The 25,988-nt window shown below is 40.9% G+C and overlaps 2 protein-coding genes and 1 long non-coding RNA gene across 4 annotated transcripts in view; 1 reads left to right on the top strand and 2 right to left on the bottom strand.

The window, feature by feature from the left end:
* arhgap20b (Rho GTPase activating protein 20b) overlaps positions 1-1,674 on the bottom strand; it is a 49,964-nt gene extending 48,290 nt beyond the window's left edge. For both annotated transcript variants that reach the window (XM_035780651.2, XM_035780649.2), the window contains exon 1: positions 1,549-1,674. The gene's annotated coding sequence lies outside the window, so the exon portion shown is untranslated. The remainder of the gene's footprint in view (positions 1-1,548) is intronic.
* A 3,189-nt stretch (positions 1,675-4,863) lies between these two features.
* LOC118390264 (uncharacterized) lies at positions 4,864-7,918 on the top strand. Its single transcript, XR_004826927.2, has 2 exons — positions 4,864-4,999; positions 5,362-7,918. It is a non-coding gene; the product is annotated as an uncharacterized LOC118390264 (long non-coding RNA).
* A 9,313-nt stretch (positions 7,919-17,231) lies between these two features.
* On the bottom strand, positions 17,232-25,658 carry LOC118390265 (uncharacterized). The gene is made up of 9 exons (XM_035780652.2): positions 25,490-25,658; positions 24,827-24,923; positions 21,925-22,103; positions 21,659-21,747; positions 21,122-21,286; positions 20,816-20,917; positions 19,133-19,728; positions 18,698-18,746; positions 17,232-17,959 (listed from the first exon to the last, which is right to left on the bottom strand). The coding sequence occupies exons 2-9, from the start codon at positions 24,908-24,910 to the stop codon at positions 17,649-17,651; spliced, it is 1,575 nt and encodes a 524-aa protein (XP_035636545.1). The 5' UTR covers positions 24,911-24,923; positions 25,490-25,658; the 3' UTR covers positions 17,232-17,648.
* Positions 25,659-25,988: the final 330 nt, after the last annotated feature.

Below are 25,988 nucleotides of genomic sequence, written 5' to 3' on the forward strand. Positions count from 1 at the left end.
AGTTTTGAAGTGTCTGTCCTATATTTAGGAGAATAAATAAATCTCAGGAAATATATACAGCTCTGGAAAAAATTAAGAGACCACTAGAAAATGATCAGTTTCTCTGGTTTTACTATTTATAGGTATGCTGGGTAAAATGAAAATGTTGGTTTTATTCCATAAACTACTGACAACATTTCTCCCAAATTCCCAATAAAAATATTGTCTGTTCTGAATGAATGCTATTCACTCGATCACTGCCCGCACCTGCTCGCCCGTCCAGCATCACTACTCTGCACCGCTCTGACTTAGAATACGTGGATAACTACAAATACCTGGGTGTCTGGTTGGACTGTAAACTCTCCTTCCAGACTCACATTAAGCATCTCCAATCCAAAATTACATCTAAAATCAGCTTCCAACAAAGCATCCTTCACTCATGCTGCCTAACATACCCTTGTAAAACTGACCATCCTACCGATCCTTGACTTCGGTGATGTCATCTATAAAATAGCCTCCAACACTCTACTCAACAAACTGAATGCAGTCTATCACAGTGACATCCGTTTTGTCACCAAAGCCCCATACACTACCCACCATTGCGACCTGTACGCTCTCGTTGGTTGGCCCTCGCTTCATACTCATCGCCAAACCCACTAGCTACAGGTTATCTACAAGTCTCTGCTTGGTAAGCCCCGCCTTATCTCAGCTCACTGGTCACCATAGCAGCACCCACTCGTAGCACACGCTCCAGCAGGTATATCTCACTGGTCACCCCCAAAGCCAATTCCTCCTTTGGTCGCCTTTCCTTCCAGTTCTCTGCTGCCCATGACTGGAACGAATTGCAAAAATCTCTGAAGCTGGAGACTCACATCTCCCTCACCAGCTTACAGATCACTGCACCTGTACATAGCCCATCTATCTACCTACCTCATCCCCATACTGGTATTTATTTATTTAGCTCCTTTGCACCCCAGTATCTCTACCTGCACATTCATCTTCTGCCGATCTACCATTCCAGTGTGTAAATGCTATATTGTAATTACTTCGCCACTATGGCCTATTTATTTCCTTAACTCCTTTATCTTACCTCATTTGCACTCACTGTATATAGACTTTTTGTTTTCTTTTGTTCTACTGTATTATTGACTGTATGTTTTGTTTATTCCATGTGTAACTCTGTGTTGTTGTATGTGTCGAATTGCTACGCTTTATCTTGGCCAGGTCGCAGTTGCAAATGAGAACTTGTTCTCACCTAGCCTACCTGGTTAAATAAAGGTTAAATAAAATAAATGGTCATTTAGAGCATTTCTTTGCAGAAAATTACAACTGGTCAAAATAACAAAAAATATGCAGTGTTGTCAGACCTCGAATAATGCAAAGAAAATACATTCATTTTCGTAAATGCGACATAGGCTGATGCGGTAGATTGAGACGCATCCAATGTGAAAAAGAGATCTCTAGCTTAAACTGACTGGTGCGTCAATTGGGTTACGGTAATGATTTTCACCGAAAATGTACAACTACGGCATTAACGTCTACCAGTTTTATATAAAAGAAAATACTAACCATTACTGAATGATTCTGAAAAGTCTCGCTTTAGTTTCTAGCCACAAGCATAAACAAACTACCTGGGGAGGGCTCATGAGAACGACTGACTGAACTGAATCCGTTCGTCCCAACTCAACTCACTGCACGACATATAAAATAAAATTTTGCCACCAGGCGTGTCCATATAGCCTCTCCCTTCTAGTTATCATGCTAGCTAGCCCGACTGCAACATTCAAAATAATAGTGCTTGCACTAATAACAGCCAAGTTTCATCTTAGCGACTGTCTTAAACAGTCCAAACAACATCTTGGTCTGTTAGAAGAACACAACATTTATTTGGAAATTTACAGGCCAGTCATTACGGAATTCTAGTCTCTCAGCCTGTTTTAATTGGCTTTGTTGCTCACGTTAGCATTACTAGCTAGCTAAACCTGCAGCATCTGAAATAAAGTGTTTTCGTGATACCAGACAAATACAGCCTCAGCGACTGTCCAAGCCACCATCCAACAACATTGAAGGCCTATTGGAACTAATAAAAAGCATGACATTTACAAGTAATTCAATATGACAATATAGGCTATTTGGGAAAGGACACAATTGCTGCCGGAGCTGCAACCCTGGTGGGAGTGGTTTTGCCGAATGGAATCATGGTAGTTTGAGCCTTGAACAACAGAAAAATATTGGAGCAAGCTGACTATAAATATCATAGGTTTAAAAATATTTACAGATGTTATTAGACAAAGACAACCACAGAAACATATAGCAGGGAGTTGATCAGAAAACTACAGACGGGTTATATAGTTAGCTGTAAATGACTGTCCACATTTCTTGCTAGTCATCTCAGGGATTCTATTTGAAAATGTCACAGAGAAGCAATTTCTGGTTTTGCCCATCACTAAGCAGTCAATAGACATGAAATCCAAAAATTACTCTAAAATGGTGTAGGACATCACTAAATACTTTATAACAACCCAAATGTTAAAAGTGGAGGCGTTGTCCTTTAAGTATTTACTTCAACCAAACAGTGTTTTAAGAGAGGGAAGTGAATGTTCTGAGGAAGTGTTTTTTTCTTTTAGATGTTAACTGACTGTTCACACTCACACACCCTGTGAAATGTAGCTGTGAGTTTATTTTTGTGTCTCTGACACATTAAAACCTACAAATGTTCAGTTGTCATGGATGAAGCTGCTTAAAACATTGGCCATTCATTTTTGCCATTTCGTAGTATCGCCTCAAATAAGGGAATTATATAAGTTAAAAAGCAGGCAACTGAAAGATAAAAACAGTGGAAGCTGCTAACCTGTACCTGACGACACATTCATTTTGACAGTTGTATGATTGCGGTATCATTGATTTAAAAAATCACCAGGATAATAAGCAGGGTAATTCTATAGCTATTTTGACCTTCTATGGTTCAATATACAGTGCATTCGGAAAGTAATTTTCACATTTTGTTACGTTACACCTTTATTCTAAAGTCGATTTAGAAAATACACACAATAACCCATAATTACAAAGCACAAACAGGTTTTTAGACTTTTTTTGCAAATGTATTAAAAATAAAATCTGAAATATTACATGTACATAAGTATTCAGGGGGTTCCCGAGCGGCGCAGCACTCTAAGGCACTGCATCACAGTGCTAGAGGTGCCACTGCAGACACCTTCGTTTGAATCCAGGCTGTATCACAACCGGCTGTGATTGGGAGTCCCATAGGACGGCGCACAATTGGCCCAGCATCATCCGGATTTGGCCGGTGTAGGCCGTCATTGTCAATAAAAATGTGTTCTTAACTGACTTGCCTAGTTAAATAAAGGTTAAATATAAAATTCAGACCTTTTAGTCAATGGTGGTCACAACAGTTACTGACTGGTTTTCTGAACCACGCCCCTAAAGGTATCTGTGAACAACAGATACATATCTGTATTCCCAGTCATGTGAAATCCATAGATTTAGGGCCTATTGAATGTATTTCAATTGACTGACTTCCTTATACGAACTGTAACTCAATCAAATCTTTTAAAATGTTGCATTTTGTGCTTATATTTTTGTTCAGTGTATATTATATTACTTGCATGAATGTCATGGTGTGGCCAGTTCCTTATGTACACCACCCCATTCACTCCTACAGACAGCGAGTCATGTGGCCATGCTTTGCTATACGGTATACTGAACACAAGTAATATAAAACGAAACATGCAACAACTGCTACGATTTTTTCCCATGACTGGGCAGGGGCGCAGCCATGGGTGAGGCTCACCCACTTTGGAGCCAGGCCCAGCCGATCCTAATCTGTTTTTCCGTGCAAAAGGCCTTTATTACAGAGAAATACTCCTCAGTTTCATCAGCTGTCTGGGTGGCTTGTCTCAGATGATCCCACAGGTGAATAAGCCACATGTGGAGGTCCTGGGCTGCCGTGGTTACATGTGGCCTGCGGAAGTGAGGCCGGTTGGACGTACTGCCAAATTCTCTAAAAACACATTGGGGGCAGCTTATGGTAGAGAAATTAACATTCCTGCAGTTAGCATGCTAATTGCACGCACCCTCAAGACATCTGTGGCATTGTGTTGTGTGGCAAAACTCCACATTTTAGAGTGGCCTTTTATTTTCCCCAGCACAAGGTGCACCTGTGTAATGATCACACTGTTCAATCAACTTCTTGATATGCCAGGTCAGGTGGAGGGATTATATTGGCAAAGGAGAAATGCTCACTAACGGGGATGTAAACAAATTTTTGTACACAATTTGAGAGAAATACGCTTCTTGAATGTATGGAGCATTTCTGGGATCTTTAATTTCAGCTCATGAAACATGGGACCAACACCTTACGTGTTGTGTTCATATTTGTGTTTAGTATAATTAAGTACCAAGAAAATGACTTGTGTTGTGTTGAATTTGACATGTTGACACAAACACGACCCACACTATCACCAGGGTATTGAGTCCCTGTAATGTTATTGCATTGCATTGACAAACAGTACTTCAATGACTGGAAACAAATAAGCAATCTATTGTTTGTCACAATAGCTGTGGACTGAACAGTGAACACAGGAGAATGAAAAACATAAACAGTGTGCTTTTACTTTCATCAAGAGATCATTTGCTTTCCACGCTATATGCATGGATCTCTGAAACTGAATTGACAAAGTGACTTAAATAATGGAATACTTTGTCAAACTATGCAATTGGCCTTAACTCAATTTCAAACTGCCAACTGAAGCATTTCACAACCATGACATGTTGTCACTTTGGTTTCAGATATTTCCTGCTAGCTAGCCTTGCCGCTATCTTCCTCATTTTAGCTTCCTCTTTGTGTCAAGGCTTAGTTATTAACGATCAGACGTGCTGTTAGATGCACAGTATCATCAGCGTCTCTGTCCCTGTTTGGTCAAAGGAGAGAACTCGACGAAGAAATCATTGGGGCATGCACTAAACATCCACCTTTTCAACTAGAGGTCCGGTCACAAAGGTATGACATGATATTGTTTCATGGTTTTATTGATAATTCATTCAATTGACATAACAAATCTGTACAACTTTGGAATACATTATATAGTATAATGTATTGATATTTCCAAATGTAATGTCTCTTTGGTTATTGTTTCTATTGGATTTGTGGTTTCACAAAAAATATCAATGGAACTGTTATCTACCCTAAACAAACATTTGATAGTGGGAGGTCCTGGATACTCCACTGGTTACAGTCAAGTACACCAAAACAAAAAAGGTAATCAGGACAAAACATCACCTGGAGTCTGGAGGTAAATGTTTGGTCAGGGAGTATTTGAATGTTTAAACATTACACAAATGTCCATTATTTCCTTACTACAGGCTCGTCGTCTGCAACTGTGAGAGAAGGCCCCCCACTTAGTGTATTTGACAAGCTGAGTTGGACACTCAGTATGACAGGGTGTCAGTTTGTCAAATACCCCAAGTGAGGGGTCACTTGTCTGCTGAGCATCTCCCACCAGACTGACTTCAAAGAAGATCACTTCATAAACCTTCAAGTGACATTCACTGTTACCCCGTTAGACTTTCTCAGGCAAAACATTTGATTGTGTGAAAATGTACTGTGATAGTGTACATGATCCTGCACTGTCACTAATGTCTCATGGATTTGTGTAAGTTTGTATGATGACACTTGGTACACTGTGTAACAAATGTGTATGTCCCTGTTTTAAATACTGTACTGGGTAAACTTGAGGTCCCGAGCATATGTAAAGACGATGTGTATAGACACATACATAGAAATGGAATAGAGATTGCATTTCTATAGGTAACTTTTCATCAGGTTTCTAAGCACTTTTTGTAAATTTTTTCCTAAATTAAGTACATAAGGGTGACTGACCCACTACCGATGTCAAGTAATCACTGGGTGACAGACTGGTATGGTGAGCGATGGCACATTGTTCTACAATGCGCAGCACAAATTGGTTATCATGGAAGAAATTAAAGGAGAGTTTATTCGAAAATTGAACAAAATGTTGCTTTAAATTAAGGGAGATATAGAGCAGTTGGAGATATATAACTTATTTATTAAAGGGCGATAGGTTTCCTAGCGATTTGAGCCTTAGAACTGAGCCAACGAGGTGAAAAATCTGTCGACGTGCCCTTGAGCAAGGCAGTTAACCCTAAATTCTCCAGGGTTGCTTTTGATAATGGCAGACCTTGGCTGTGACCACACTCTGAGGGTGTTTCAGGGAGAGATGGTATATGCACATTTACAATTCATACATGCTTATTAACGTGTGAAATAGGACAAATATAAGCACGCACCAAATGATTATTTATCTTGCAATCTATGATTTTACAAGGACTATTATTATGTTCAATAACCTGCCTTTGGATATTTCTGTAAAATACCACCCTTTATCTGTCAGACCCACATGCCTTCCTGTGCTCACAAAGCCACATGCGCTTGAGTAAGAGCGGATGTCTGTACTATCTTGTGATTAGATAGCAGTGTTTGACTCACATACTGCATAGCAACGGCAGTCAATAAATATGGATCGATTGACTGATTTATTTTGAAAAAAGATGCAACCCAGGGGATAACACATTAAAGTAAAATTAACTTTTTTCCAACGTAGTCCCAGATGGAATATACAAAATGCAGATAACACAAAAAAAATAGTAATCCCTACAGTACATGGAGCTATCTATCACCCATCATTATCATTTGTCATCAACACTGAATATCATTGTAATCTACCGACATGGTACCAAAACAACCCAGTATCACTACACTGTACACTGGGTGTACAAAACATTATGCAAGTGAATCCAGGTGAATGCTATGATCCCCTATTGATGTGAACTTTTACATCCACTTCAATCAGTGTAGATGAAGGGGAGGAGACAGGTTGACGAAGGATTTTTAAGCCTTGAGACAATTGAGACTTGGATTGTGTATGTGTGCCATTCATAGGGTGAATGGGCAAGACAAATGTAAGTGTCTTTGAGCAGGGTATGGTAGTAGATTCCAGGCTCACCTGATTATGTCAAGAACTGTAATGCTGCTGGGCTTTTCACACCCAACAGTTTCCCATGTGTATCAAGAATGGTCCACCACCCAAAGGACATCAAGCCAACTGGAACTCTTTCAACACCTTGTAAAGTCCATTCCCCAACTAATTGAGGCTGTTCTGAGGACTCCTGTGTGAACTAGGGCTTTACTACTCCTGTATGAGAGGACAAAAAATGTAACAAAAACAAATATGGGACTGAGTCACAAAATGCAACAACCAAGACTTTACTCATTATAGCTTATTCAGTCATTATCATCATTTCACTTTAATGGGAATAGTGTTGCTTGCCACATTGTGATAAAGAAGCAGATGCATTCTGTCACATGTTTGTTTATTATTAATTTGTCAGTTGCTGATTTAATGATTACTCTACTCAACACTCCTTTTATTCTGGTAAATTACCTCAGCTAAATAGAAAATGTCACATATGGGCTATACCTGTTTATGACTGTTAGTTGTTTTTAAGTGCATAATTTCTGTGCAGTCTTTAAAGCCACAGTCTGTATTTGTCTGTAATTATAAATAATTAAATATATTTAGATTTTGTAGAGTAGGCTTTGACTTATAAAGACCTTATTAAGATTAGTAACCTACAACTATCTTACCCTACCAAAATACCAAGGACCTAGAACCTCAACTTGTTCATATGTTCATATCTGGGCGGCAGGGTAGCCTAGTGGTTAGAGCGTTGGAGTAGTAACCGGAAGGTGGTTGCAAGTTCAAACCCCCTGAGCTGACAAGGTACAAATATGTCATTCTGCCCCTGAACAGGCAGTTGTTCCTAGGCTGTCATTGAAAATAAGAATTTGTTCTTAATTAACTGACTTGCCTAGTTAAAATAAAAAATATTTTTGTTGTCACTGGAGAATTCCTTCACACATATAACATCAAGAAGTCCCTGTTACAGCTCTCAATTTGAGTCCCTGTTATAGCTCTTACTCTCTACTGTTACACTGGTGACAGAGTTGGGATTTGTCCCATCTTTCTCAGGCATCAGGGAAGTGTTCTCCGGTTCAATGGCAGGGTTTTGTGCTTGAGGACTTTTGTGCTTGAGAGAGGGGGAATACTGTAACAGGTGTATAGTATTTGAATGTTGTACTGCCTCACAGAGGTCCAGGTTTTTGTGGCAGGCTGTTAGGCACTCATCTCTGCACCGTAGGGGATACAGTTCAGTCCCCCTTTCAGCTTTCACTCTCTCCTGTTAAACTCTATCACCTCTTGTATCTTTCTCATATAGGTGATGAATTAGTCTTTGATTAAATGCAAATCAACTGCATAATGATCAGCATGACATCTATGCCCTGGGGGTGTACGGCTACCATGGCCAGATTATCTAATTGACTTATTATTAAAATAAAATGCAAATGAAATAAAATAAAATGCAAATTCATTACTTAAAAATCATACAATGTGATTTTCTGGATTTTTGTTTTAGATTCCGTCTCTCACAGTTGAAGTGTACCCATGATAAAAATTACAGACCTCTACATGCTTTGTAAGTTGGAAAACCTGCAAAATCGGCAGTGTATCAAATACTTGTTCTCCCCACTGTATGTCTGTGCACTGTTGATTATGCAAGTTTGACGTTTTTTTTCATCGGATGATCATCCAAATTGGCATAATTCTAAGTGTTGGCTGCCACTTGTTTTATATATTTATAATGAAGTCTTTACTTTATGAAAACTCAAGATTGTTTTATATTACTGTAACACATGTTCAGTTTTTCAGGCCAGATTTGTGAAAAGCACATGGGTCTTTGGGAAGACCATATGTCATGTCAGCCGATTCATGCAGTACTGCTCTGTTCATTTGTCAGTGCTGTACCTAGTGTTATTTGCCCTAGACAGACATCAAGTAACTAACTTACTGTACATACTTACTTTCTTCTTTAGAAAAGAGCCACATGATTTTCACATGGAAAATCACTACCATGTCGGTAGATTACAATGATATTCAGTGTTGATGACAAATGATAATGATGGGTGATAGATAGCTCCATGTACTGTAGGGATTACAATGTGTTTTTGGAACACTTCACGTGATAATATTTCACATGTGGATTTTGTGATCACAAACTTTCCCATGTAAATTCAAATTTTCACATGAATATTTTTCACGAGATTTCACAGGTGATGCCCTGTAAACAAAAATTTGACATTAGGATACGCACTGTTTTTTCAACTTGCATATTGGATACACATTGTGTATGCTTATTTATACAGTAATTATTATTCAGCATGTCCTCACCTACCAAAATCAACTATTGTGTACTTTAGCAGGGCTTCCCTTCCTCCTGGGATTTGAACTCACAACGGCATTCCTATCTTCCTGCTTCGCCATCATGTCTTTTTCGATGACTGATTTCACGTGTATTCCTACACTATGGACTTCAAAGTAGATTTCAGCTTTGTTAAAAACACACTCAAAACAAACTATTATATCATACTGATTCAGAATTACCGTTAAACCAAAATAATAGGCCCAATCAACATTAGGCAACTATACCGAAAACCCTAACATTTCTGAAATAACTAAATGATATCCATGAGAGAATAATCATAGTAATAAATCATAGTAAAAAATCGAAATAACAGTCAGTATCTGGTGTGGCCACCAGCTGCAGTGCACTAGTACTGCAGTGCATATCCTCCTCATGGACTGCACCAGATTTGCCAGTTCTTGCAGTGAGATATTACCCCACTCTTCCACCAAGGCACCTGCTAGTTCATTTCTGGGGGGAATGGCCCTAGCCCTCACCCTCCGATCCAACAGGTCCCAGACGTGCTCAAAGGTCATTGAGTTCCCGGATCTTCGCTGGCCATGACATTCCTGTCTTGCAGGAAAATGAGCAGTATGGTTGGTGGCATTGTCATGCTGGAGGGTCATGTCAGGATGAGCCTGCAGGAAGGATACCACATGAGGGAGGAGAATGTCTTCCCTGTAATGCACAGCGTTGCAATTGCCTGCAATGACAACAAGCTCAGTCCAATAATGCTGTGACACACCGCCCCAGACCATGACGGACCCTCCACTTCCAAATCTATCCCGCTCCAGAGTACAGGCCTCGGTGTAACGCTCATTCGTTTGACGATAAACGCGATTTCGACCATCACCCCTGGTGAGACAAAACCACGACTCGACAGTGAAGAGCACTTTTTGCCAGTCCTGTCTGGTCCAGCGACGGTATGTTTGTGCCCATAGGCAATGTTGTTGACGGTGATGTCTGGTGAGGGCCTGCCTTACAACAGGCCTACAAGCCCTCAGTCCAGCCTCTCTCAGCCTATTGCGGACAGTCAGAGCACTGATGGAAGGATTGTGCGTTCCTGGTGTAACTCGGGCAGTTGTTGTTGCGATCCTGTAATAATAATAATATAATATATGCCATTTAGCAGACGCTTTTATCCAAAGCGACTTACAGTCATGTGTGCATACATTCTACGTATGGGTGGTCCCGGGAATCGAACCCACTACCCTGGCATTACAAGCGCCATGCTCTACCAACTGTGCTACAGATGTACCTGTCCCGCAGGTGTGATGTTCAGATGTACCGATCCTGTGCAGGTGTTGTTACACGTGTTCTGCCACTGCGAGGACGATCAGCTGTCCGTCCTGTCTCCCTGTAGCGCTGTCTTAGGCGTCTCACAGTACGGACATTGTAATTTATTGCCCTGGCCACATCTGCAGTCCTCATGCCTCCTTGCAGCATGCCTAAGGCACGTTCACGCAGATGAGCAGATTTCTTTTGGTGTTTTTCAGAGTCAGTAGAAAGGCCTCTTTAGAGGCCTAAGTTTTCATAACGGTGACCTTCATTGCCTACCGTCTGTAAGCTGTTACTGATTTAACGATCGTTCAATAGGTACACATTCATTAATTGTTTATGGGTCATTAAACAAGCATGGGAAACAGTGTTTAAACTCTTTACAATGAAGATCTGTGAAGTTGTTTGGATTTTTACAAATTCCCTTTGAAAGACAGGGTCCTGAAAAAGGGAAGTTTATTTTTTGTTGAGTTTATGTTCACTAGGCACTAGTTAACATTTTATGTTTCACCGAGATGTAGCTGAATGAAGAAACTGACAATATTGAGCTGGCGGGATTTTCCTGGCACCGGCAGAACAGAGAGGGGTGGGTGTGTGTGTCTTTTTGTCAATAACAGCTAGTGCGCAATGTCTAATATTAAAGAAGTCTCAAGGTATTGCTCGCCTGAGGTAGAGTACTTTATGATAAGCTATCGACCACACTATCTACCAAGAGAGTTCTCATCTATTATTCGTAGCCGTATATTTACCACCACAAAGAGAAGCTGGCACTATGACCGCTCTCAACCAACTCTATAAGGCCATAAGCAAAGAAGAAAATGTTCACCCAGAAGCGGCGCTCCTGGTGGCCGGGGATTTAATGCAGGCAAATTTAAATCAGTTTTACCAAATTTTTACTTTTGTGCAACCAGGGGAAAAAATAATAGACCACCTTTACTCCACACACAGAGATGCATACAAAGCTCTCCCCGGCCCCCCGCTTGGCAAATCTGATCACAATTCTATCCTCCTGATTCCTGCTTACAAGCAAAAACTAAAGCAGGAAGTACCAGTGACTCGCTCAATACGGAAGTGGTCAGATGACGTGGATGCTACACTACAGGACTGTTTTTCTAGCACAGACTGGAATATGTTCCCGGGATTCATCCGATGGCATTGAGTAATACACCACCTCAGTCATCGGCTTCATCAATAAGTGCATCGATGACATCCTCCCCACAGTGACTTTACGTACATATCCCAACCAGAACCCATGGATTACATGCAACATCCGCATTGAGCTAAAGGCTAGAGCTGCCGCTTTCAAGGAGCAGGAGACTAATCTGGACGCTTATAAGAAATCCCGCTATGCCCTCAGACGAACCATCAAACAAGCAAATCGTCAATACAGGATTAAGATTGAATCCATCTACACCGGCTCTGACGCTCGTCGGATGAGGCAGGGCTTGAAAACTATTACTGACTACAAAGGGAAACCCAGACGCGAGCTGCCCAGTGACGCAAGCCTACCAGACGATCTAAATGCATTTTATGCTCACTTCGAGGAAAGCAACACTGAAGTATACACGAGAGCACCTGCTGTTCTGGATGACTGTGTGATATCAGTAGCCAATGTGAACAAAACCTTTAAAGAGGTCAACATTCACAAAGCCACTGGGCCAGATAGATTACCAGGATGTGTACTCAAAGCATGTGCGGACCAACTGTCAAGTGTCTTCACTGACATTTTCAACCTCTCCCTGACTGAGTCTGTAATACCTACATGTTTCAAGCAGACCACCATAGTCCCTGTACCCAAGGAACCGAAGGTAACCTGCCTAAATGATTACCGCCTTGTGGCACTCACGTCGGTAGCCATGAAGTGCTTTGAAAGGCTGGTCATGGCTAACATCAACAGCATCCTCCCAGACACCCTAGACCCACTCCAATTTGAATACTGCTCCAACAGATCCACAGATGACGCAATCTCAATCGCACTCCACACCGCCCTTTCTCACCTGGACAAAAGGAACACCTATGTGAGAATGCAGTTCATCGACTACAGCTCAGCGTTCAACGCCATAGTGCCCACGAAGCTCATCACTAAGCCAAGGACTCTGGGACTAAACACCTCCCTCTGCAACTGGATACTGGACTTCCTGACAAGCTGCCCACAGGTGGTAAGAGTAGAAAACAACACGTCGCCACACTGATCCTTAAGACTGGGGCCCCTCAGGGGTGTGTACTTAGTCCCCTCCTGTACTACCTGTTCACCCACAACTGCATGGCCTAACAAGACGGCAGGGTAGCCTAGTGGGGAGGCAGGGTAGCCTAGTGGTTAGAGCTTTGGACTAACCCCCAAGCTGACAAGGTACAAATCTGTCGTTCTGCCCCTGAACAGGCAGTTAACCCACTGTTCCGTCATTGAAAATAAGAATTTGTTCTTAACTGACTTGCCTAGTTAAATAAAGGTAAAAAAAATAAAATAATATTAATAATAAAAAAGACTCAAACACCATCATTAAGTTTGCTGACGACACAACAGTAGTAGGTCTGATCACTGACAACGATGAGACGGCCTATAGGGAGGAGGTCAGAGAACTGGCAGTGTGGTGCCAGGACAACAACCTCTCCCTCAATGTGAGCAAGACAAAGGAGCTGATCGTGGACTACAGGAAAAGGCAGGCCGAACACAGCCCCATTCTCATCAACATGGCTGTAGTGGAGAGGGTCAAGAGTTTCAAGTTGGGCCTCCCGGGTGGCACAGTGGTTAAGGGTGCTGTACTGCAGCGCCAGCTGTGCCACCAGAGACTCTGGGTTTGCGCCCAGGCTCTGTCGTAACCGGCCGCGACCGGGAGGTCCGTGAGGCGACGCACAATTGGCCTAGCGTCGTCCGGGATAGGGAGGGTTTGGCCGGTAGGGATATCCTTGTCTCATCGCGCACCAGCGACTCCTGTGGCGGGCCGGGAGCAGTGCGCGTTAACCAAGGTTGCCAGGTGCACAGTGTTTCCTCCGACACCATTGGTGCGGCTGGCTTCCAGGTTGGATGCGCGCTGTGTTAAGAAGCAGTGCGGCTTGGTTGGGTTGTGTATCGGAGGACGCATGACTTTCAACCTTCGTCTCTCCCGAGCCCGTATGGGCGTTATAGTGATGAGACAAGATTATAGCTACTAACAATTTCATACCATGAAATTGGGGAGAAAAAGGGGTAAAAAAAAAAAATGTTTTAAGAGTTTCAAGTTCCTTGGTGTCCACATCACCAATCATCATGGTCCAAACATCATCATGGTCCAAACATACCAAGACAGTCGTGAAGTGGGCACAACAAAACCTTTTCCCCTTCAGGAGACTGAAAAGATTTGGCATGGGCCCCCAGATCCTCAAAAGGTTCTACAGCTGCACCATAGAGAGCATCCTGCCCGGTTGCATGGTATAGAAACTGCTCGGCATCTGACCATAAGGCCCTCCAAGCTTCCTGCCATCCAGGACCTACATAATAGGCGGTGTCAGAGGAAAGCCCAGAAAATTGTCGGAGACTCCAGACACTCCAGTTATAGACTGTTTTTTCTGCTACCGCATGGAAAATCTAGTACCAAATGGCTCCTCAACAGCTTGTACCCCCAAGCCATTAGACTGCTGAACAATTCATAAATATCACCACCGGACAATTTACATTGACACCCCCCCCCACCCCTGTACACTGGTGCTACTCGCTGTTTGTTTGTTACCTATGCATAGCTACTTCGCCCCCACCTACATGTACAGACTACGACAACGAGCCTGTACCCCTGCACATTGACTCGGTACTGGTGCCCCCTGTATATAGCCTTGTTATTGTTATTCTTATTGTGTTACTTTTTATTATTGCTTTTTATTTTAGCCAACTTGGTAAATATTTTCTTCTTCTTGAACTGCACTGTTGGTTAAGGGTTTGTAAGTAAACATTTCACATTAAAGTCGACACTTGTATTCGGCGCATGTGACAAAGAAAGTTTGATTTGATTAATCAATTTTGAGAAGTTTGATCAAGTGATAGTTAACTGCATTGTTAAAAAAAGACAATCATATCAAAAGTGCAATGAATATTGCATTTTGAAAAGCAGCTACTTAGCTTGAATATGTATCCAAATTGAAAGTGTTATTTGGTGCAGTGAACAAGTGACTATGTGAAATTGTTTGTTCACGCTTAGAAAAAAGGGTTCTTCGGCTGTCCCCATAGGAACACCAGGTTCTACCTGGAACTAAAAGGGTTTGACATGGAACGAGAAAGGGTTCTTCAAAGGGACATCCGAATAACCATTTTACCTCCGAATAACCCTAGATAGAAAAAAGTGCTAAGAGTGTTGTACTCAATTGAAAATGTGCTTAGAGTTTTGAAACATGAGACATAGTTTTTTTGATGACTTTTGTGCTTAGATTTGTGAAAATGTACCACATACTTGGCACCAAATGGCACCAAATTGACTGAGAAAAAAACCTGTAATATATTTTTACCTTACATGTCAATTGTCGATAATTGATAAATACTTGCCGTGCATTTGCGATTTTCTATGGTCTGTGGTTCATTCTCTTTAACATCATCACAAACCACATCATGTCTCGATGTACTCAATTACTACATTGTAGGCGTACATTGTTTTTCTGATTGGTGATGAAAGGTCTAGGCCTACATGCACAAACCTACCTGACCAGCCTATGTAGGCTACAATACAGTAATAGCGTACATTTTATGAAGTGGTTTGTAATGATGGTAAAAGGAATGAATCCTGACAAAAAAGTGCTTATTTCCCATGTTATTTGATCAAGAAAAATATTTTCTTTGATGTGGATAGTAATTACTATTTGGATAGTTATCAAGTGAATGCAAAGAATCTGATTTTATGGATTTTTTAGGGGGCAGAATGTGAATGTATTTGCAGTTTTGAGGGTATCATATAGTTTTGCTGATAGTATTTGCTGTTTTGAAAAGGCAACTACGTTTTGAAAATGGATTTACTGTTTGCATTACACTGTTTAAAACATATACATTGTTCGAATAAATGTTTTCAAGCAGCTGAGATAAACTTATCTTACTCATGCCACCTGGTGCATAATATTGTGAACTACCACACATTTGAATTGATCATATTTTCACCATGGTTGGGACATTAAGTCCTACTCCAGTCTCCTTTCACCTCATTTATTTACTTAACAAAAGGCACATCTCAATAGATGGTGTAGGTATGACATGACACAAGTGTGGGGGGTGGACCTTTGCTCTTTTGTCCTCTTTTGTTCCCGCAAGTAAGGGCCAAGGCCCATTTATTTTGATTTAACTAGGCAAGCCCGTTAAGAACAAATTCTTATTTACAATGACAGCCTACCCCAGCCAAACCCTAACCCAGACAATAATGGGCCAATTGTGCACCGCCCTATGGGACTCCCAATCACAGCCGGTTGTGATACAGCCTGGAATCAAATCAGGGTCTGCAGTGACACCTCTAGCACTGAGATGCAGTGCCTTAGACCACTGCGCCACTGGAGAGCCAATTACATTTGACCAACTCTTTTAATGGCACTATCCTTGAAATGTGCTGTTGTCTAAAAAACACAATTTTGCTTCCATTTTTTACCCTTAAATGTGTGTACATTACTGTATTTATACTTGAGATATTGGTTTTCAACAGCAAAAGGTTTCAACTCCAAAAATAGCTGGATTGTGTTTTTCGAACCTCTTGGCGTAACGGTTAAGGTGTTAGCTTGACAGTCAGTGGAACCCCCCCCCCCTAAAAGCTTGGGGCACATTCTCTCAAAAGAGTAGTGACCTTAAAGCAACCTCCTCAAGAGGTTCGGACCTCTTGGTGTAATGGTTAAGGTGTTGTCTTGACAGTCGGGTTAGCGCCAAAATTTGCTACAATATTATGAGTTAAAGAGACAGAATCATTTGCATATTTTCATTGGAGCACCAACTAGAAATGTCATATTACAAATGAAGACAGCCTTATTTTTTATCATATAGCATGTTTCTCAATCTCAAATGAGATTTACTTGGAAGTCAGCATTGTAGTAGTTTACAATTTGTACTGTAACAAAAAACACAAGATACTGAATATAAGCCATTGATATTAGCATGGTAAACAAATAATAATTTTGGTTGCAAATACAAATTGGTTGTCTCATTGACGTGTCTGAAAACATGATATTTAATGTAATGCAAATGGAGAACATCAGAGAGCTGCATCAGCTTGTTTATGACCATAATATTTGACCAGACAGGAAATGCATAGTAACTATGTCATAAACATAATTTCAATTTAAAATAAATCAATAAAATAAATCAATATCTTGTCTCCTTCCGATCAATTTCTTGTAATTTGTATGCTATACTTGTTTTGAAAGTAAATGAACATTGCTGGGAAAAAAACTATGTTTCATTTCATAACAAAAATATTTGATATTGTTACACAATGTACCTTGCTAAAATGAAGCTTAGTAGAAATGTCAGTAGTGTGGCATTAGTCCTGCTTTTCAATTTTGCCTTGCAGAAATACAGTAACTGGCCCTGTTTTTTGTTGTAATATGTCTATGACCATATTCTTTATTATGTACAGTAAATGTGATTACTTACTGAAATCATCTGCTCCTGGCAAACTACATCATAACAAAATAACCATGAATCTGAATGTAATTTTTATTTTGTTTATAAAAGTCCAAGACATGTATAAAAAGTAACACTAATATAACTTGATTCATTCAGTAGACAAATTAACACAATTTGTACAGTACTTACGCATTTAAAATGTATCTTCTGACAAACTTTTCAAATATGAATGTATCATTTTCCTGCATAGAATTTGCTGCATGACAAAATAATTGTAACGTACAGTGGCTTATATCACATTAACATTCACATACACTACATGTGAAACCAGGTAAAAAATAAAATATAATCCATTCAGAATTAAAAACAAATATTTACACATCCCCACCCGAGAGTTTGAGCAATTTCGTTGTTCCAGGTAGGTTCTAGTTCAGTAGTACGCATGCTGATTATGTCAGCCCTCTGGGCTGTATTGGCAGAAGCGTTGTTAGTATTAACAGTAAAATGTGCATCCTGTAACCTGGCTCTGAGTCTGGCTCTGCATGGCATATTCACACAGCAGGAGCAGAGTGTCGAGCCGCTGCAGCAGGTAGAACGTGTGGAGCAGGTCAGGTACTGTTAGCAGAGTGCAGGAGGAAAGGTACCGAAAGACGTGATCAAACCCGCACAGGCCTTTGAGCAACTCGTGAGGTACGCCCATCTTCAGCGCCACCTGCTGGTAGTTCTGTACTCCTGGGAATGTTGGGTCCAGCTTCAAAGCCAGAATATCCACCAAGGCCTGTGGCAGCCTGCCTATATGGACACCTGGCCAGAAGATACAATGGGGAAATGATGACTATGACACAGTACAGATCCCACTGCCTACAACTGTTTAACCTCCCACCAGAGGTGAACTATTCTGTTATGCCGTTTCTACATTCAAGATTTGAGAATGTCTCGTGGACAGTGACAGTGTGCAAATGTATTCTACTATTCTAACTTGCAACAGTAGTTGAGACTCCGACTGAGTTCCAAAATAATTAATTCAAATGTATCTGAGAGCTTTCAAAAGGGGTCAATTGCCCATCCCTGTTGTAAAGGGAAAAATGTTATCTTCTTGAAAACTTTGCCAGTGGTGCCAAGTATGCAGCTAAGTCTCTTTGTACAATGATTGTCTATTTTTCCATGCGGCCTGTAGAACAGTAAGACAATGTATATTCGACTATACCTCTTGGCCAAGACAAAGAAACATTTTTTTTTTAAAACTAGCATGACTTAATGAAAAACAACTTTTAAAAACTACTCCTGTTAGAAATGGCTACATTAACTTTAAAATCCGGAACCATCCAGAACAAAATTGTGGTTCTGTGAATATGTATCTCTACTGAATCCCTAGCCACAACAACAACAACAACAACAACAACAACAACAACAACAGAACTTCACCTAATACAAATATGTGTATTGTGGTCTTTTGACAATCCCCAATGTTTCATTTTGTTTCTGTTGGATGTGCTCCAGCATTAAAATAGGCTTTAGATAGTCAACTGAAGAATATCCCACCTTGCATGATTCGGATACACTTCTTCAGCAGGCTCAGTGTTTCTTCCATCTACAAATATAAATATTATGAATACATTGTTGCTTTGTTCAGGGAAACATCCTCTACTAAATGAGTGAAGCTGTAAACTTAATTTGGCACATCTAGCTAAATATGTGTGAAATGACAAGTGTGAAAAATATCTTTAAAGGCATCCAGTATCTTGCGTATACTAAGAGGATATCACAACTCATATTTTATGAGATCTGTGTGCGTGTGCGTGCCACACCTTAAAGAGTCAAATGAAAGATGACATTTGCTTTTAACATTTGCTGTATGAGCATAAAAGACAGCTAGGTCTAGTGACTGGTTACTCCAACTCTCTACTGCTGAATAAAAGGTCCTCTGTGTGAGAGGAACAGATGAGACACAGCCCTGTCTTTCCTACGGGTAATTACCGCATTACTGCTGTAGCAGGGTTGATGATGGCTGCTCCAACAGCTGTCAGTTTGCTCCTCTGGGAAGGCAGACGGACTCCTCAGTTGTCTTCCTCCTGACCCGTCTCCAGAAGGGCCATCCTTAATCTCGGATATCGCAGTAATCCCCAGGCTCACAGAGCTACAATATGGGTCTGTGGCACTGTGGAGGGCTGCAGTGCTGTGGAAGTCTAGCTCAGTGCACTCCACTGGTACATGCTGATAGGGAGGGCTATCCTGCAGCTCAGAAGCATCGTAACCCTCACTGCTCTGCAGGGGCAGGAAAAAGGACCCTGCCTCAGACTCCCCACTGACTACTGGACCCACAGGGGTCTCCATTGTAAGTGAGACATCACTGCTGATTGAGGAGGGCTCAGAGGATATCTGAGAGACAAACCCAGAGGAGCAGTTACTGCAGGTGGAGTTACGCACCAGGGGCTGGGTCTCCAGCAGGTTGATTTGGTCCTGAGTTTTAAGGTCAGGGTTTAGTAGAATGAACCCCAGAGGGACAGTCATGTCCACATTGGACTGCAGTCTGGCCAACATGTCTGCAGTGGTGGTAGAGTTATCACATGCACCTGTAAGAAGACACGTCATCAGATGGTTACATTAGTATCCTAACAAACCCCTAATGAACCATGCATTTGCAAATGTACTATAATATGAGTCAATTAGGGAATGTTTAACCCATTGAGCTAGTGGAAATTGGCCTATTTGGATGAAATAATATGCCATTTAGCAGACGGTTTTATCCAAAGTGACTTAGTCATGCGTGCATACATTTTACATATGGGTGGTCCCCAGAATCAGTGGTGTAAAGTACTTAAGTAAAAAAAATCTATGTTTTTTTAGGTATTTGTGTTTTACTTTACTAATTGGGTACTTTATCCACCACTGCCCAGAATCAAACCCACGACCTTGGCATTACAAGCACCATGCTCTACCAACTGAGCTACAAGGGACCCATAGAGGCAAATTGAAATTATTTGAACAGAAGAACCCACACAGCGCTGTGAAGCGGAGAACCTGAGCTCTGACGTCATGTATAGCTTGTTACTGTACAGCCACTGCATTCCAATTTAGGCGCTTATCAATGACAAAATCTACCATATTCAACACTGTGAGTGGAAAGGGTTAAAGCCCTTATTCATCATGTGTTATGTCTGTTGTAGTAATATATACTCTATATATATATACACGATATACACAAAATATTAAGAACATCTGCTCTTTCCATGACATACAGTAGACTGACCAGGTGAAAGCTATGATCCCTTATTGATGTCACTTGTTAAATCGACTTTAACCAATGTAGCTGAAGGGGAGGAGACAAGTTGAAGAAAGATTTTTAAGCCTTGAGACAATTGGAACATGGATTGTTTATGTGTGCCATTCAAAGGGCTCCTGGGCAAGACAAAATATTGAAGTGCGATTGAACGGGGTATGGTAGTAGGTGCCAGGCGCACCGGTTTTGGTCAAGAACTGCTACGCTGCTGGGTTTTGTCTGCTCAACAGTTTCCTGTGTGTATCACAAATGGTCCACTACCCAAAGGACATCCAGCCAACTTGACACAACTGAAGGTATTCCTAATGTTTGGTATACTCAGTGTAAATAATGTGCTGTTCAATACATCATGGTGGGTGCTGTTCTACTCTTATAGTTACCCAAGTCCTGGCTTTGCTGCTCCAGATTCAGCGTGACCACGTTCACTGGGGATGCTGCACACTCCATGTCACTCTGACTTGTGCTTTGAGGAGCCAGGCATCCTTTCAGAGAGAGAATATCATTCATGAGCTAGATGAGGCACAGTTTGAGGAGGATTACCTGTACCCTGCATGTTACTATAAAAGCGATTCTAACAAACACATTGACAGAACCCACATTATTGCAGTTTCATCAGTAGTTGTGTGAACATCTCATGCAACAAACACTTCATTAAAGGAGATATTTGTGTGCAGATCATGAGATACCTTTAAATATTTTCTTTAGTAAGGTGTGTCTGAAGTATATAAACAAGGCAGCGGAGAGGAAGATTGTCATGGTAACCAGGACGAAAGAAATGGTGGTGATGACAGCAGCATTTTGGGCTGGGCCTTCTGGGCTCCAGACTTTTTCCACATCAACTCTTCTGCTTCCTGTAAAATAGAAGGTTTGAGGTCGGTGCTGCCTAAGGCTGAGCACATGCTTACACACACAGCATTTATTTGATGTTTTACAATTCTGACTTTGATCCATTGGCAAATAATGACAGTAACACTATTCTATTAATAGAATATTACAACAGTGTTGTAATTCTTGAACCCAAACAATGCTCATTCTCATAACCCAAACAATGCATTCTCTAAGGCAACAAATCTCAAAATAAAAACATGGGTAAATATGTTTCCAGTACATGGAGGAAATGTTCAAATATAACAGTAGGCTAGACAACTGACTCATACAATAATGACCGGTTCTGAAGTGTTTTTGTCTTTCTCAGTCCTGGGCCAAGCTTTTCTGAGACTTACGGCTGCACTGCTGCTCAGTGGTGGAGGAGGGACCACACGGCATGCACTCCAATTCCTGCAAGCCATCCATCCGTGTCTTACTGTAGAATCTGCAATTAGATCAAATTAAAGCAGGAAAAAAAGTTGGAAATAGTTGTATTTCAAGTAAACAAGTCCACATGTTCTGGATGGAGAGCTTTTATGACTTAAAAGCACAGCTACGTCTTAAGTAAAGATCTGTAGATACTATACGTAAGAATGCAATTAGATAATGTACAGGTACAAACCCTGGCAAGCACTCCCCACAGATAGCATTGCTCTTAGAGGTGCACAGTGACTTCTGGTGCCTGTTTATGCGTTTACACGACTGACAGAATTTGCAGTTGTGGTAACCCCAGCCCTCTTTATAAGTCTTGACACTACAGGGGATGCAAGAAGCCGACCATCCACTTCCATAACCACAGTCCTGGCGGGAAATAAGAATCAAAATATACAGTGCACATTAGACCTGTTAACAGCTAAGAATTTCACTGAAGTAAATTTGTTAAGAAGACAGTTGCAAAACAGAAATATAAATTAATATGATGATTAGAGGTCTAGATTACAAAGTACATGACAGTTTCCCCTTCCAATGACCACATGGGGTTATTTTAGGTCATGGGTAAACCTCCATTGGCAAGATCTTCCCAGCTAGCAAACTTGGTTCCTTGGAAGTTGTGGGAACGTATGTTTTCAGTTTCACATTGGTTGAGGTAAAATTAAATGTTTTTAAACGCCCTGAGAACAGAAGTGAACATGTAGCCTGTTCTGGGAAAGTTTATTTTGAAGTTTTGAAAGTGTTTTACTCTGGTTCCTTGAACATTTTATTAACGCTCTGAGAACAGGTTATTTTGAGTTAAAAAAAAAAAATCCTGAACTTTCACTGAATGTTTCAATAAAACTTTTAATAACACTGCTATCTTATTTTGGGTACACTTTTTTAAATTGTAAGCACAGATGGGACACATGCAAATGTATTTCTTTAGGCATTAATCATGCAAATACATTTATATTTTATTATGACAAGGCATCAGTGAGATTCAAACCTATAATCTTCTGTTCTCTATCCATGGAATTAGTCTTAAGCAACACCAGGATGGAGATAGCAAGCCATGTTTTTTTACCCTTACAAAGCTGTTCATTTGAGTCTATTTAAACAGACCCCATTTCTGAGGAAACAAGAACTCATTAAGATCAGGAGTGGCCAATTTGTGGGCGCGGCCAACACACCTTTACAATCTTAAAATGGAGGATAGAGAGAGTTTTGTTGATGCTGAGAACGGAATGTAAATATTTTTAAATAACATTCTTAGAATGTTCTCTAAACAGTCTGTAATACCTACCTACATGTTTCAAGCAGACCACCATAGTCCCTGTGCCCAATAACACCAAGGTAAACTGTCTAAATTACTATTGCCCTGTAGCACTCACATCTGTAGCCATGAAATGCTTTGAAAGGCTGGTCATGGCTAACATTAACACTATCATCCCAGACATACTAGACCCACTCCAATTCGCATACCGCCCCAACAGATGCACAAATGACGTAACCTCTATTACACTCCAAACTACCCTTTCCCACCTGGACAAAAGGAACACCTACGTGAGAATGCTGTTCATTGACTAGAGCTCAGCGTTCAACGCCATAGCGCTCTCAAAGCTCATCAATAAACTAAGGACCCTGGGACTAAACACCTCCCTCTGCAACTGGATCCTGGTCTTCCAGAAGGACCACCCCCAGGTGGGGAGGGTAGGCAACAATACATCTGCCACGCTGACCCTCAACACAGGGGCCCCTCAGTGTTGTGTGCTTAGTCCCCTCCTGTACTCTCTGTTCACCCACGACTGTGTGACCGCACATGACTCCAACACCATCATTAAGTTTGCCGACGACACAACGGTGGTAGGCCTTATCACCTACGATGATCAGACAGCCTATAGGAAGGAGGTCAGACACACACTGCCAGGACATAAACTTCTCCCTCAACGTCACCAAGACAAAGGAGCTAATCGCGGACTACAGAAAACGGAGGGCTGTGCACGCCCTAATTCACATCAACAGGGCTGAAGTGTAGCAGGTAGAGCGCTTCAAGTTCCTCGGTGTCTACATCACTATGGATCTATCATGGTCCAAACACAACAACATAGCCGCGAAAAAGGCACGACAACGCATCTTCCCCCTCAGGAGGCTGAAAAGATTACTCCTTGTATATAGCCTCATTATTATTGTTTTATTGTGTTACTGTTTTTTGTATTATTATTTTTGATAATCTTTTATTTCTTTTTAACTCTGCATTGTTGAGAAAGGGCTCGTCAGTAAGCATTTCGCGGTAAAGTCTACACCTGTTGTATTCAGTGCATGTGACAAATAAAATACAATTTGAACATTGCTAAACTTTTTCTTGTGGTTTTTATAGAACGTTTTCCCTAACGTTCTTGAAACAATTTGAGAACGTGACTTTAAATGGAACCGTGCAGAAATCTGTAAGAAATGTTACGCTAAAGTACTGCAATTCCCACAGAAGAACATTGTTTCGTAACTTTCTCTGAACTATGAGAACATTCCCAATGTCAAACCTGTTGGAGAACGTTCCTAGAAAATATAGCAACATTTAAATGAAATGTAACCATGTTTGAACTTTTAGGAAACGTTCTGTTAAAGTAATGAAATACCAAGTAAATCTAGTTTTGTTGTCAAATTTCTTAATGTGCTGAGAATGTTCCAAAGCCAAGCAACTATCCTACACCATTTCTATAAAGTTGTGGGAAGGTTGTATACAAAAACAAAACATAGGAGAACCACTCTCTCACCAAGCTCTAAGAAACATATGGTTCTCAGAACGTTATCGTGTAGCTGGGTTAGCAGGCCTGCCAAGTGGACTTGTAAACTTGGAACAAAGTTCTCTCTGCCAGTGGGATTCTTTTAGAGTGAGAGATTGCCACAGACAAACCAAACTCTTTGTGGTTTCATAGTAACGTTAATTACAAATCCCAGTTCTGCAGTCATTTCTGTGGGTGCTCAGATGGCTGCAGTGGAAAGGAGATGAATCAGTGTCTGTGTAGCCAGCACCAGGCCTATCTACATTTTGACCTTTGTAAAAATCCAGTAATTTCTCTTTCAATATTCCTGTATAGTTTTCTAATACCCACCTCTGACAGCTCTTGTCCTGGTCCACATTGCAGACAAGGGTGGCAGTCCCCACTCAAGTAGTACTGGGTTTCAGAACAATCCATGACAGCAATGTAACTACAATAAAAAAATATGTATAATAGTTTATAGCTCAGTAATTAGCCCATTTTTTAATCTTTATAATGAAGTGATTAAAATGGAAACAAAATGCATAGAGTGCTGTTTCTTAGCCACTGCATTGAATATTGAATCAAATATATTGCTTGATGTCACTAAAGAACACAAAGCATGTAGGTCGACAACAAAACACAACAAGATGATATACTGTGACAGGCAGAGGATTTCTAAATCTTCAATCAGATAGAGATGATGGATGGAGCCCATGTGTTGTGTTGAGGGGTAAAAACCGAAATAATAATATTGAGGAAAAATACATGCAGAGGTTGTAGCATAACTTGTCCTCTACTTTAACTTACAACACTGCTACTAATATTGACGAAGAATTACTAAACTGTTTTATGAAATACCACAAAGCAACAAAAAAAACACCACGGTTGGACAACTCATACATTAGCAACTGGAAAGATGATTCATGACCAGCAGTGCGCACCGCATTACGGGCCAATAATCATTTCCCACCCTGAGTATCACATCAAATGACTCAAAGTAAAAAAATGTTTTACCTCGATCCATTAAGGTTGGCGAAGATACATAAGGGCACCTTTTTCTATCGTTTTCACGAGTCTATACTTGTGCACGCTATCGATAGTCTATGCAGTGCCACTTCATCCGATCTGGACATGCCCTGACATGCCTCACGGGCTGCGCGTCTGGTTGCCAAAACCAGCTTCAGTGCGCACTAATTAGGTAACTTCTGAAATTGTGCTTGCAATTATCGGATAGGGAATATGGCCCTGTACTTTTGTTATAGTGGTCCTGGATATTGGCTAATTACAGAGAATAAACACATGGTAGTAGACTGATTGTTTGTCTGCCTACAGTAGCCTATCTTTATGTGTAGCCTGCATGTCTATGCCTGCCTGTTATGCCTGTCTGTGTAATAGCAATGTAATAAACTGCAATCTAGTAGTACTATACTAATATGTGTAATAGATATGGATTGTGTAGGCTAGTAGTTTAATAGGCTGTTTCTGTGTAATCACTTATTTTACGCCTGCTACT

Source organism: Oncorhynchus keta, chromosome 11 (assembly GCF_023373465.1).
Source record: "Oncorhynchus keta strain PuntledgeMale-10-30-2019 chromosome 11, Oket_V2, whole genome shotgun sequence".
NCBI classification, from domain to species: Eukaryota; Metazoa; Chordata; class Actinopteri; order Salmoniformes; family Salmonidae; genus Oncorhynchus; species Oncorhynchus keta.